The 14,795-nt window shown below is 39.0% G+C and overlaps 1 protein-coding gene across 4 annotated transcripts in view; it reads left to right on the top strand.

The window, feature by feature from the left end:
• Window positions 1–11,734, top strand: part of ppp1r9a (protein phosphatase 1, regulatory subunit 9A) — a 47,283-nt gene extending 35,549 nt beyond the window's left edge. For 2 of the 4 annotated variants that reach the window (XM_088329553.1, XM_088329551.1), the window contains exons 11-18: window positions 648–759; window positions 2,495–2,574; window positions 3,634–3,727; window positions 5,491–5,591; window positions 7,810–7,929; window positions 8,013–8,036; window positions 8,120–8,299; window positions 9,301–11,734. In XM_088329553.1, the coding sequence (XP_088185679.1) occupies window positions 648–759; window positions 2,495–2,574; window positions 3,634–3,727; window positions 5,491–5,591; window positions 7,810–7,929; window positions 8,013–8,036; window positions 8,120–8,299; window positions 9,301–9,423 (834 nt within the window). In that variant the 3' untranslated portion in view covers window positions 9,424–11,734. The remainder of the gene's footprint in view (window positions 1–647; window positions 760–2,494; window positions 2,575–3,633; window positions 3,728–5,490; window positions 5,592–7,809; window positions 7,930–8,012; window positions 8,037–8,119; window positions 8,300–9,300) is intronic. The other 2 variants (XM_088329554.1, XM_088329552.1) reach the window with 1 other exon arrangement.
• Window positions 11,735–14,795: the final 3,061 nt, after the last annotated feature.

The following is a 14,795-nucleotide window of genomic DNA, read 5'->3' as shown; positions in this document are numbered from 1 at the left end:
TATGCTGTCAGTCGAAGAGCAAGGCGGGCACACAGCTTAATATGTCCTCCAAAACACACTGAGAAGCACGGCGACCCCGAGTATTTTAGCGGCTTCATTTCATTAAAAAGAAAATAATCAATTGAATCGGACTCTGGGGAAAGTCAGAAAAGCGCAAAGAAAGACTGATCACCAGCAGATGCTCCATGGATTGTTATGTTACAGTTGTACATGTTATAACTTCCTGATATCAAATAAATGTATATTTTTCCTTCGCGGGTTTTAACTATTGCAAGATTTCAATGGAACGCAGCCCGGCAAAAAACAAGGGATAACAGTTTTAATTGTTAGCTACTACCATCATTTGTGATATAAGGTCTTTTTTTGCACATGGGTGCTTTACATTTCGCAGGACCATCCCCTCTGTTGTCCCTGAGATCAGATGTCCCGGTTGTCCCCGTGGCCTGTTGTCACCTTTGTGCTTGGATGTCAACTTCATTTATTTCTTTTCGTTTTGCTAAAAATAAGAAACAAAATTGAAAAGAAAAAAATGTACATTTAAAAAATCATTTAAAAAGAACATTTGAAACAGCTACTGTTGCAAAAATATTTTGTTTCATTTGGGCTTAACCTCCGGTTAACAATGATCCCTTGCCTCTTCTCCACAGATTGCCACTTTGGAATCGGAGCTGACGCAGTTGATGAAGCAGAACAACATCCAGGTCAACAACAACAACAGCAATAGCGCCGACAGAGCTGCAGCTCCAGCTCCATCTCCAGGTCAGTGGAACTCAAAACTGGTAAAAAAACACAGTTAAATTCTACTTGGTGTTACAAAGGTTTTGTACAGATTTAAAGTCCTTATATCTACTTAACTATGAATAGTAGTAAGATAACAGTTCTGCCCTTTAAAACAATTTCCATCTTTTTTTGTAAGGCTCTTGATTTAAAAAAAAAAAATCTATTTTCAAATGTATTAATGGCTTTCACTAGACCAGAAAAGACATTTGGTGTGCTCAATTTTTCAAGAACTGAATCATAGACTGTTGTGCAACGTGTATTCTGCTGAAAATTGAGTAAGGCGCCACCAGATAGAAAGTACATGGTGGTTTAGCAAGGTAGATTCATAATGGAGGGGTGCTTATGCCGAGCTCAAAGAACGGGTGACACAATCAATTTCAGAAGATGTGATTGAATAAGTTGGAACTGCTTTCCAGTCGTGCCCTGTAAATAGATCGGAAAAGCCAGTGGTGAACTTCAATGTCCTACAGCAATTGTTTGGTGTGTCTTCGGAAGACGACTGCACATGCCTTACAAGCTACAGTTATTCCAACCGTTGAAGCACACTGATAAAACAGCATGTGACTTTTGCATTGCAATGCAACAAAAGATGGAAGATGACATACTTGACAACTGGCTTGTTTTTAGCAGTGAGGCGGCTTTCCACGTCAATGGGAACGTGAAAGAAGCAAAACGCTTGCTTATGGGGTATTGAGAACCCATATAATCTTCTTGAGCACCACAGAAATTCCCTAAAGGTAACGGTGTTTTGTAATGTGTTGAAGAAAGCTGTCTACAGACCATTTTTCTTTGAAAGAGCAAAAGTCAATGGTGAGCTGTACCTAGACATGCTGGAAAACTGGGAAATGAATAAATTGAGTGAGAAATAGTCTGGTGACCTTTTTTTCCAACAGAATGGGGCTCCACCACACTTGGCGCCTCGGGGTTCAACGGTTTCTGACCACAACACTGCCAGGAAGATGGACTGAATGTTGCATTTCCTAGAATGAATGATGATCACCATCTACGATCTCCAGATCTCACACCATGCCATTTGTTTTTGTGGGGATTTTTAAAAGGATTGTTGTATGTGCCCCCTATTCCTGGAGATGTGGATGGGCTGGAAGACACCAATAACAGAAGCTGTTGCAAGCATTGACAATGCAATGCTGGGACACGTTTGGCAAGAACTTGACTATCGGCTTGATGTGTGACCCATGGTGCCCACATTCAATATTACTAGCTTTCTGAATTCACCAGAAGTTTTTTTATATCCTTTGTAGTTTCTCAGATATTCACTGTCAAAATGTGCCCAAGACTTTTGGAACACCCTGTATTATTGTGGAAGTAAGGGATTGAATGGCCACTTCTATGTGGTTATTTGCAGGGTTCAATCTAGTTTGTTTTTGTCTGTATCGCCCAGCTTTATTTGAAACTTCCGCCTTGTACGCTTTCTTGATAAGCTTATCAGGCTCGTATTTCACTGCGACATCAGCACTCATGGCATTTATGACCGATGGCGTCAGCAAGAACGTCTGCGTGTGGATGTGAATGACGTGTTATGCAACGTTAAAACTGACAGCTGGGACGTGTGGGAGGAGAACAGAAATCTGCAGATAATATTGCACTGCAAATCAGGGTGGTTTTGTGTCATCTAAGTAAATTAAGATGGCCTCATTTAATCATTATTTGCTTTTACTCCGACATGTGTCACCATCTTTTTGTGTGTATGCAGAGCTGAGGAAGGGATCCCCCTTCTCACCCAGCAAAGCTAAAGGCTCCAGAACGGATAGCATCAGCTCCACAGAGGGGGAGGTTTGTTTTCAATCATTTTTAGTCCCTTTTGTTCCAATACCAATCGATTAGACCACCTATGTCAAAAACAAGGCCTGCGGGCCGGATGTGGCCCACGAGAAGGAATTCTACAGCCAATGACATGATTTCGATTCAATATTGTATCATACATTCATTTTGTATGTTAAAAAAATGAAAATTTAGAAATGAATCCACAGATTACACCGCCAAAATATTCTTTAGCAGTTATCTTTAGTATCTATATTTTCATTGCTTTGGGGTCGGTAACTGCGACTAACACATTAGCAACTAGCTTTGCTTAAGCAGCTGACCCTGCAGACGCTGTCACTAGCTGTTTTAGCATCAGCAACTAGCATTAACAACTAGCATTGGCACCAAGTGTCGCTCAATAATAACATCGGAAAATTTTAAAATTAATCAGAGAAATCCTTTTTTTTTAAATATTGAGTGTATTTGTTTTCTTTGATTTTTGGCTGTTGTCAGCATTGAACTGAGCACATTTTGACCTTAGCGTTTAGCTTTCGCATTGTCTAGCACCGCTTTAAGGGTCGCTAGCTGCGACGAGCACAACATTAGCAACAAGCACTAGCACAGGGGTGGCGAACACGTGGCTCTAGAGCTGCATGCGGCTCTTGGCCAAAAAGAATGCAGCTCTTTGCCTCATCATATTTTCTATATACTGCGGCTCTTTGCATTGTTTCATTTTAAGTTTTTTTGGTGTGCATTGAGGGTGGACAATTTTTTTTTTAAATCAACACAAGAACAATACTTGTTGTATTGTAAGGAGAGGATTGTGTTATGGGAAATAATATGTTTTCAATTGTGTGTGTTTGTGTGTGTCTGTCTGTCATGGCAGGTCAGTGCGTGGTGTGGCACTCTGACTCTCACAGTTAAAAATTTCGGCTCTCTGTGTCAAACTTGTTCGCCACCCCTGCACTAGCGGCTTCTTTAATTTTCAACAATCGATCAGCCTGTAGTCAATTTTTCGTTTCAGCCGTCCGTCTTTTACTTGGACACCCCTGGATTTATTTTTCAATCGCTATGGCTGTTCATTCACAGGCCAATGAGGGGCGCTGCAGTCCAGCTCACAGTCGCTCCGGCTCCATTCGTAGTCCGGCCAGCGCTGAAGGATCACCCAGACGACTAAAAGAAGGTTTGAAGGCCCGACTGTGCTATAAATCTCTTAAGTAGCAACCAGTGTTACTGAAAACAAGTTACTAGTAACTTAATTTCAAAATTAACTGATTACTGACACCCAAAAGTTGCATGTTACACTGAAAGTAACTATCTAGTTCCAAATAACGTATATACTGTACTCACATTGAAGCTGACCCCCTAAAACTGCTTAAAAATAACTACATCATATAGAAGAAAAAATGTACACCAACCTGTAGAAGCAAAATTTCTTGGCTTCTGCAATCTCGACAGCTTGTAAACCAACACTGCTGAACCACTCCATATCCATGTTGTCTTCATACCGCTCGAAAATTTCCTTCTCTAGTTCTAGGTTATTTTTTTTCTCCAGGGACGCTTTTTTGAAAAGATAGTTTTACAAATAAAAAGAGCAAAATTCAGCCTTCTTTTACCATAAATTATGTGCTTGTGTTTGCCCCATGGATTTAGTTAGTGCTGTTTAAGCCATGCCATCTCTTCACCAGTGCCCACCATTTGCTGGTGATGCACAACCAGATATGTAAGTATAAACTGACCTAATGATTTCAGTATTTTATTTCATAGTTGTAAATACTGCTGAGATGTGAGTATATACGGTAGGGAGAATATAGAATAGAATAGAATATACCTTTATTGGCATTGTTACAAAATGGGTTGAACATATTGTGACAACGAAATTGGGTGTGGCACTCCAGTCTCACATTTAACAGTGAGGATAAAAGAAAACAAAGAAGATAAAGGAACAAAGAAGATAAAGTTATAATTTACACAATATAAAGGAACAAAGATAAAGGTTATAATTTATATCAGAATATCTGTAGGGAGAAATTACGTGCATTCATACTCTGTGCTTGAGATGGTGGCACCGTGATTGTTTTTTGTAGGTAGTTAGAACACGCCTACCCTCAGTCTTTTCAATTGTCAGGTCAAGTTTATTTGTTTGGCCCTTAATCACAAGAAGTCTTGAATGACTGCACAGACAATACGCAGACATTATCAACATGAAATATAGGTCATGACAGAATGTCCGCCTGACAGCTTCCTGAGTGTGCCCCGAGGGACCCAGAGCTTACGGAGCCTTTGCTCCAAAAAATACTGGTCTACTAGCGATCCCAAGAGCCAAGAAGAAATCTGCAGGTTCAAGTAAAGTGTTGTCTTGCTGGCAGATTCGACGATTGTTTTTTTATTTCGTAAGCAAAGAAGGAACCGTTAAAAGGACAGAAGACATTATGATTCATGATTTCGTTAACCTGGTGCAAAAATGGCACTACTGAATTTTACTTTGATCTTTTGTTTTATGCATGGTAGGCTAGAAGATCGTCTCAACGAAAGTTTAGAGGCATGCATGTTGGTAAGGCCTTTATAGCATGAGAAATCCGAAAACACTACGGCCACTATCGCATTTTTTTTAAGTATTCGCTTTATTGTCAGTAATGCCATTTTGGCACAAGGTTTACTATTTAGCCGAGTACACAATTAAGTTACGATTTTTTTACTTAACGAGTTATTTCGTTCTGTGTACATTGTTACAAAGAATGACAATACAAAGGAAATTATTATTATTATTATTATTACAGTACTGGGAGAGGTTATTGTGTCCCAGGAGTGCCTTCCTTTGTAACGCGTTACTCCAAACGGTGGCGACTAGAGCAGATGAATTGCATTTTAATGCATTTATATGCAAACATTTTGAGTTTGGTTTATTAATTCGGCCAGAATGTCAGTATTGTTTGTTTTCCGCAGGTTCTCCAGCAACATCGAGCCCTTCTCGACGAGTGAGGACACCTGGCACGGAGCCACACTTGGAAAGTAGCCCACGGAAGTTCAAGGCAACATTTCGAGAGGTTTGCAAGACACTCGGCGAATTCATTCACAAAACTGTATCAAATGAAACATCATGTGGCTGTATTTTGACTGTCACAGGGATACGCAAGTCATCATATAACTTTTGTGTGTGTTAAACAGACTATTTCATTGCCACGTTTTTTCTCCTATTCCCGCTACCTGGTAATGCATCTCCGTATAATTACATAATAAATGTAGTATTTCAGTAGCACTAACAAGCAAGATCTAGTCAATTTTGATTTATGTCAGTCTCGTTCAATGGAAGCCCAACAGTGCCAAAAGGCAACAGGTAAAAACGACATTTTGAAGTACAAAACATTTTGCTTAACAGGGAATTATGTTATATGGCTATTCGTTTTTTAAAATAAGGTGTAATTGTGAAATATTTACTATTCTTTGAACTATCTGTAATATTTTATCATGATTAAATATTGAATTGATTTATAATTTAATTTTCAACCTTATTTTATGTGGCCCGCAAGATCCTAAAATATCCAAAAATGAACGGGAGTGCCTTGACCAAAAACAACATTCCCCACAATGCATTTTATCGAGTATAGCCGCAAAATGACAACTTACTGCCACAACAGGGCAATGTTTCCATTTCCAATACAATAAGTGGAATAAAGAAATAAATTATCCCAAAAATACCCAAGAAGATTCCGTTATTTCGTATATTTACTTTATAACATCTATGTGTAGTGACATTTTTTAATGCAACTGTAACATTTGTCACTTCAGTTATTTTAAATAAGTAGTTAAATTTGTTTTGCATACTATTCAAATCAATTAAGTAAATAGTAAAACAGTAAACGGACTGCAGATATATAGCTTTTCAAACACTGAAGACCTCCCAAATCCCTAATGCCCCCAATAGCAAGTAGTCGCCTTATATGGCTGACGCTGCTATCGGTTACTGTGTAAAAGGGAAATGTGTGAAGCACATTGTAAAGCGCTTTGGAAGGTCTTCATTGACTTGAAAAGCGCTGTATAAATGCAGAACATTTACAATGTATTTCAAACACATTCACACACACCGATAACAGCATCATCCATGCAAAGGCGCCTCCTTGCATATTGCGGGGCATTAGGGGTTCAGTGTCTTGTCCGGGGACACTTCCACATTTAATTCGGAGGAGCCGGGAATCGAACCGGCGACCTCTCGCTTTCAAGACGAGTACTTCACCTTCTTTTACATTTATAAGTTACATCAGGCCCTTTAAGGACAGCTATTATGCTGATGTGGCCCTCAGTGAAAATGAGTTTGACAACCCTGTTCTAAATGATAAATGTAAGACATTTTTGAGTATGATGAATTTTTTAATTTTAGAGGATACTAAGTACATGTTTCATAATATAGATACCCTATTATTAAAATGAATAACCATATTACCCTCTGTTATTTACTGAAATGTTTTTTTCATTTCAAATAGTTTTTTATTTATTGTATATTGGCATTCTTGGGCTTCCATATTGGACTCACTCTATAAATCACATTTTATTATTTTCATTTAACAAATCAACAATAAAACATGCCATGCAGGGTCCCCGCCAACCTTTGAAAAGTCTTAAAAGGAATTGAATTCATGATTCTAAAAATAAGGCCTTAACTGGCATAAAAATGTCTTAAACCAAATTTTCAAAATTAAAAGATTGTACACATAAATAAGATATATATTTGTTTGAACTGAAAGGAATTAGTAACATTTATCAATTGTCTTTTAAATGATTCACCGATTTACTTTGTGGCAACATGGCGTGACCACATTAATGGAACTGTCAAAACGGTGATGTGGTTTCAGTCGGACGCATGTCTTCGGTTTACCCACAATACACATAGCAACTTGGGACGGAGACGTTTACTTTGGACCATGACAGGAAAGTGGACATTTCATGTTTTTTGCATTGGCTGTGCCAGGCCATGTGTACGAAGTTCCATGTATTGGTTGCAAGAAATATTTGTGTCTTTATGTTTTGCTTATTTCAATTGATTTTCTTTTGTTGAATTGGTGTTAAATTTTGATTTCCAAAAGCATTAAAGTTTAACTTGCCTTAATCTGTAGGAACCCTGCCGTTAGTAGCCCTTGAAATGATCTGTTAGCTGAACTGCCTAATCAATAAAATCCCGCGGGACAGTCGATAGAATTGCATCCGACCATCCAATCGAGCACTGTGCAGCCTCTACCCTCCCGATGATAGATCAAATAATTTTGCCAGGGACCAACTCTAAGCGAGGACCGGAGCGCCAGCAGCAGCAGCTCGGTGGAACTCAGCGGAATAACCGGCGAAGGCAAAACGAAGGAACGCGCCGAAAGCTTGGCTCTTTCTTCCGATGAGGTAGGAAATCGTCGATGAAGCCGGAATCGGAACTGTTGCTTTCAACCCTTCTTTTGGTTTGTTTCCATTGCTGCCAAATGCAGAGTCTGGATATGGTAGATGATGAGGTGAGACTCTAAATTAGGGGCGCAGGGAAGACAAAACCATTGTCTGATATTACTCACCGAGTGTCTGCTGGACTTGTTCTCAGCAGATCCTTGAAGAAGGATGCATCACAAAGCAGTGGCAGAACTGCAACGTGTCAGAGTGGACTCCTCAGCAAGTGGCCCGCTGGCTTACGGGTCTCAGTTTAGAACACTATGTTCCACAATTCGCTGTCAAAAACATCAACGGAGAAGAACTGCTGCTGATGGATAGTGCTGAACTCAAGGTAAATAGAAGGTCAAGGATTTTAAAGCTGATCCCAAATTTTTAAACCTGCAAAATGTCCGGAAATAGTACGGGGTTTTTGTGGAGAATGCCTAGGCGTTGTGTCACAGGTAGATGTAGTCATGGTTTCGGCTCACGATGTTAGTCTTTTTTGCTGGCAAAAAGATGAAAATGTTGCGTGAAATTGCACAGCATTTGTGAAAAACTCACCAATGGGGAAAGTGGTCGTTGTTGTGCTCGGCGAATTTCAAGGAGGATTGCTTCGATGAATAAGCATTATATCTAGGCCTGGGGTCTCCAACCTTTTTCAGGCTGAGGGCTACTTTTTGCTACTTCTTAGTGCTAAGGACACCCTGTTTTCCATTTCTAAAATAACAATGTATCATGGTATTACTAGGATCCTATATTATTACCAGGTTCATTATTTAAGGTAGGGTTAAATAGACTCAGTCAAAAACTAAAAAAAAAAACATTCTGCTAGAAAATAAGGCTGCAACATTACCCAAAATCGAATCGCCATTGCGTAGTGCTCTTGTGTAATCGCAAGACTTAGATTTATTTTCAATGATTAAGAGTTCCATGTTTGTGAGTGATGAAGTGTTTCACCAACCTTAACAGTTTGCTTTTCAATAGTGCTGGGCGATAAGGGGCAAGTTTTAACGGTGCTTGCCAAAAAAGGCTAGGCAAAGTTTGCAAGCAGCATGCTATGCCTTACAACCACCATGTCAGCAGATAGCAACCAAAGCTCTCCAGGAGAGAACACAGAAAATGCACTTTTCTTTTAAAATGGAATCAAAATTGCAATACTAGTACGAAAATTTGTTTTTCCAAAATCGTGCATTGCTACCAAAAAATCACAATGACCCAGCACTGGTGAGCTATTAACAGAACCAGGGTGGGGAGGGGGACACTACATGTTCTGTGCCTAATTAAAAAAAGACTATTTGTAAATAACGTTATGGAAGCCTGCAGCTTAAATCTATGTGCTGTATCCTATTTCAGTCCCTCGGAGTAAATTCCTCACCGGATCGGGCGTTCATTAAGAAAAGGATCAAAGACCTTCAAGTTGTGATGGAAAAAGCCAAGAGGAAACAGGAGAAGCTCAAGGAAGCTGGGCTCAATTGACCTGATCCTGCTCGGGTCTTTGGACTTCCAGAAAAGTCAAAGATTTACCTCTGACGGACGCATCGGAACAGGTTGGAGCTCCAAGTCAAGTTCCGAGGGTAACTTTCTCTGCCACCAAGCAAGTTCAACCAAAACTCTGCTTCAAGGATTCTGTCCTTTCCTTTTGCCTCGTTTTACTCCAATCCTCTTTTTAGACATTTAAGAAATGATTCTTTTCTATTTATTTGGATGTCTGTTGCTGTAAGTTGGGTTTATTTATTCATTGATGCATATTTATCTGATATTTCCTCTTTATGCTACCTTGTCAGAAGGAGTCCTTGTTCGATTTCTAAGACAGATGTACATGTCTGCTCTTTGTTCTCATAAGACGATTACTACGATGCTTTACTAGGAGCTGTGACGCTGTCACTGTGTTCACCTGGTATTGTTTTTCAATTTTGCTTTACTGGTTTACAAAGAGAGCATTTTGGGTCCGAAAATAACCAAATTTGGGTGAAGTTTGAACCGAAATTTCACTTGGGTTCATTTGACCTAACCTTCTGGGTATTTAGGGATAAAAACCCTCCTAAATTGGTTACCTTTATAAATAACTGAGAAACATTTTGTAAAAAAAAAAAAAAAAGAAATAGTAACTCCCCAAACTAGAACCTTTTGTTAAAAGACGGCCGACCAAAAACGATTGTGTTTTATGAAAACACTGAACAAAAATTGTGATCTCCTTTCATCTTTATGTTCATCCAATCGTGTAAAACTACTCTAAAATGTGATTTGTGCTGCAAAAAAAAATCATTCCTGGAATAATATAAGGATTGAGTTGATTCTTACAAAACAACCCAAAAAAATTGGTTGAAAAACCAAGACCTGGACCCGTCTGTTTGTGGCAACGTATCGGGTTTCTTGAAAGCGAAAAAGTTTGCTGATTAAACACCCCCCCCCCTCCACAAATAAAACCAAAGAACTCTGGATTAATTTGTCCAGAACTACTAAAAAGATTGGTTGGATTCTTAAAACCAATCCAGAAATGAGGTATTCAATTGATCCAAGTCATTAATTGGTCCATATTTCACCTTATTTTTGGTTAATTTCTACCTTGATGTTTTTTTGAATATAACTACAGTACCGTATTCCTCAATGGTAATTAACCAGACTAGGATGCAATCAGTACAGACTAGTAACCCCTAAGTCAGGTAGAATGAATGAATGCATATTGAATATCTCTTATTTCAGTTGAAATCAATTTAGAAATTACTGCACTAGAAAGGCTGATGGGTTTTTAAACTACTAGTGCCGCTTAGGTCTATTAAAAGACAAAATTTACTGTACTAGTAACTATTACTATTTGGTCCTTGTCCCATATCAGCATTCTTATTACTAAAAATCACTTTTATTCAAGTATCCATTTAGGAGTTTTTTTTCTTTATGGGGCATTAATTGACATCTGTCATGTTTCCCCCCAATGTTGCACCAACGTTGTCTTATAAGTGAGGACAAAGAACATACACGTCCCTGGACCTCGAGGTCATTAATGAAAGCGAATCAACCTGTACCGTGTACTACTGTAGTACTAATGTACTACTGATAGAAATGTGTCTAATGTGCCATTTTTTTTAGACTCGTGTTTACGATCGTCTTATTGGAGATGACTGGAAATGAATAATCAGATGGAATCTTGACTTCTTATATGAAGTAGTACTCATAGCGACCGCTAGAGGTCACCATGCTGCTCGGTTTTACTCTTAATGGTAAACACTGGAACTTCTGATGTGACACCACAAAATGAAGCAGCTCTCCAAAAGTTGAGGTAAAATGATCAAACCGATTAATAAGGAAAAATTAAAAAAAAAAATCAAGCTATACTTCCTGCTGATATAAACTGCTTGTAACCCATGTTGACCTCTTTTGTATTCCTTTTAAATAACTCGAAATATCCCAATGCTGCCTTTAGACATTTTAGCGAATATATCTGTAATCCTTGATAAACATGTCTTTGTTTTTGCCAGAAAAGATGAACAATTGACTGATATTCATGTTTTCTACTTTGTTACACTGGAGAAAAAGTTGTTTTTTTTTAAAAACAAATTATTATTAGTCCCCAAAAATATCCTGTATAGCTTTGTAAAATGGCAAGAATCTCAATACCCAATTTTGATTTACAGTGCAACTATTTCTAACACTCTTTTTTTTCTTTGTATATTAGAAGTGATTATGTAAGAATGATTTATCCACAATTGTAAGTTAATAGATTCCTTTCCGCTTCAATGAACTGAGTTATTCCGTCCATGTGCTGCCACAATAAATTCCTTATGATGCATTCTTGGACTATATCCTTATTAGTTGATGTAAAAACTGAAATGTGTTAAAATGTGTCTTGTTAGTAAGTCAAAACTTTTCTTTTGAGCAGGTGACAACCAACCCCCAGGCCAAAATCCAGAAACCAGATCTCAAGTTCTTCCGTCCCTCCCACTGTGCAGTCTATTTATAATTCACTCTCCTGCCGTTTTCCTCCCGTCATTTGCTGCTCTTGATCTTCTGTTTCCAAAGCAGGGCCTTCAACCGTGCGGTAATCTTTGCAGACGTCGTTTGTAGTGTTCTGGACATGGAGAACTTGAGCCCGGAGCGGCGAGCTGCTAAACGGCTGAAGCAACGCTACTTGGAGGCCTTGCAGACAAACAACTCCCAGGAGGTCCTCTGGATCCTCCGGAACAAGAACATGGATATTGACACCGTTCTGGAAGTGGAGGACCCCAGTATGGTTTTGGCCTCTTACAAACAAGGTCAAGAGTTTTGGTGTGACTTCACGCGCGTACCTCTATGTAGACCGTAGGCCGTATTTGATGGGTTTGACAGATGCCGTATTGATGTTGTCATGAATCTACTTCAGGGGTCGGGAACCTTTTGGACCCAGAGAGCCATTCAAGCAAAAATATTCAGATTTCTTTTGTTAAGAAAGCCACGCACATTAGAAAAAAAACACCAAACCTGCTCTCCAGACAAAAGCTAGTTTTCAGCACATTTTATTTCACTGTATGACGTTAAATGATTTGATCTTTTTTGGTTTGAACAAATTTATTGACACTAAAAACAGAAAACAATCATGACAATCTCAACAGCAACCTATGAATTAAGAATAATGCAAGAGCCTGTATCCTATATCAATATCGATATACCAATTATATTGAGGTCGTTTTTGTCCTAAATAATGGTTTCAAAACAAAGTGCGTTCAAAGTTCTAACGCTAACATGTCACAAAATTCTGAAAACGATAAGGATATTGTCGTAATTATCTTAAGTGCAGACGGCGCTGGGCAAAGAAGCAAAAGTGCGCGCGTGCCGTGTATAGCTCCGCCCAATCCTACCCCTCACCCAATCAAATTGCTCTGGGCGCAATGCTTGAGTTTTGCGGTATTTACGGCTCATTCCTGTGGGTTTTCGTCTTAAAGTGTCTCAACAAGGAACATAGATTGTTTACTCAGCTTCCATGTGAAGATTCACTTTGCTATTTACAGCCAAAACGAGGTCTGTTGGCGTGACACCTTGACTGTAAGTGTAGTTACAATTGTGTCCTATGTATACTAGACCGAACCCTCTGGGCATCTGCATCCTCTCAGCTTCGCACATGTTAGATGGAATATGAGCTTGCTCTGTCCACTCCACGCATCGGCCCGGTATTGCAGTACCTCCGGGAACGGTGCATTCGCAATGATCGCAGCAAGGCTTTAGGGCTAGGACCTTAGCTTGGCCTTTTGGCTGAGAGTAAGTGTCCCGGCTCCTAGGCTTTGTAGCGTATTATGAACTGACCGATAACGGATAATGGATAATGAATAACGAAGATAGATCAATAACCCTTAAACACCCCCCCCCCCTTAGCTTGGCCTAACGGTGCATTCGCAATGAATCGCAGCAAGGCTTTAGGGCTAGGACCTTAGCTTGGCCTTTTGGCTGAGAGTAAGTGTCCCGGCTCCTAGGCTTTGTAGCGTATTATGAACTGACCGATAACGGATAATGGATAAAGAATAACGAAGATAGATCAATAACCCTTAAAAAACCCCCCTTTCAAAAATAAAATAAAGTAATACTATTATATACCCACAAAAAGGAGCCGTACATGGCTCGTGAGCCAAATCTTCTTAACTCCTGGTGTCAGGCATTGTTTTTTTGTCTCCCTGCAATAGTTACTACCTCTCGGTGTGAGAGAATTACGGAATTGTTATGGAGCCTTATTAGAGCAAACCTAACACCCAAATCTTATCTGAGATTCTGTTCTGAACATTTGGTAACTGGGAGGTGATCAGGAACAAAGTCATTTTAGAATGAATTACAGGGAAATGTGGTCGTATTTCTTGTTAACTCTGTTTTGAGTAAATGGGTAACCTCAATGTATCTTGTCAGGTCAGACATTTGTTTTTCCTTCCAAGTGGCAGATCTAACATCAACAGCACTCAGTCTCTTCCTGAGGCTAGCTCCCAACTATCCATACTTCTCTTCGATATTCTGACATTTTAACCAAGCTGATATTAAGACTACTAGCAGGGTTTGTGCAGGTGCTTGAAATCCTTGAGGACGCTTGTATTTTAATCTTGTATTGTTGAGGTCAGGAAATAACGTCAAATTAGGGTGAAGTGCTTGAAATGATTTTCGTTGGTTTGTTTCCCTTTACCCTGACCACACTTTAAAATAAGGAAAATTGGGAAAAAATGTGTCTAAAAAGGATGCCGATAGTGGCTCCAGTCCTCATCAAATTGTCATGTGAAGTGTTGCTGCCTCCTACCGTCGCATCTAAGATGACAGTTTTATCAGACTAGTCATTGGAGATTCCGTTTCTTTTTCGATCCCAAACAGCTCCTTGTTTTTTTTTATTTTTTAGTGATATCTAGGATCTTTTTGTATCAATGGGCTGCTATAAACTGACAGGAATTCTGCCGTCCTGCTTCAACAATGCACACGCAGCTTCAATGTGTCACACTTGTTAACAAACAAAGGCTCTATTAGGTGTTGGCTGATAAGAAAGAATAAAAAGAAGACTGTATAAAAAGCAGAAAAAATGAGCCAAATTTGGACTCATTTTAATGTTAATCGCTCCAAAACAGACTGTGTTCAATATTTCAATGTTAATGACTGCTAATCTTTTTCTTTTTTTGTTTTTGTTTTTTTTTTGGCATGTTTTTCAGTGTCTAAATTGGTTAAAATAGAACGGTAAATCCTTTTTTTTTTTTTGCATTTTATTATTCATAGCACTAATGAGTACATTTTGATTTTATTGTTTTGCATTTTCAGGGGTTTTGTGTCGTTGTTTGACTTTAAATCCGTACAGTGTGTAAAAAGCCAAAATTGTACAATTGCAAAACATATTACTAATAACTAAATAACTCGGT

This window comes from Urocampus carinirostris, chromosome 2 (genome assembly GCF_059441175.1).
Source record: "Urocampus carinirostris isolate Australia breed hairy pipefish chromosome 2, RoL_Ucar_1.0, whole genome shotgun sequence".
NCBI lineage: Eukaryota > Metazoa > Chordata > Actinopteri > Syngnathiformes > Syngnathidae > Urocampus > Urocampus carinirostris.
The sequence above is the reverse complement of the archived record's forward strand: the minus strand, read 5'-3'. Positions and strand labels throughout refer to the sequence as shown.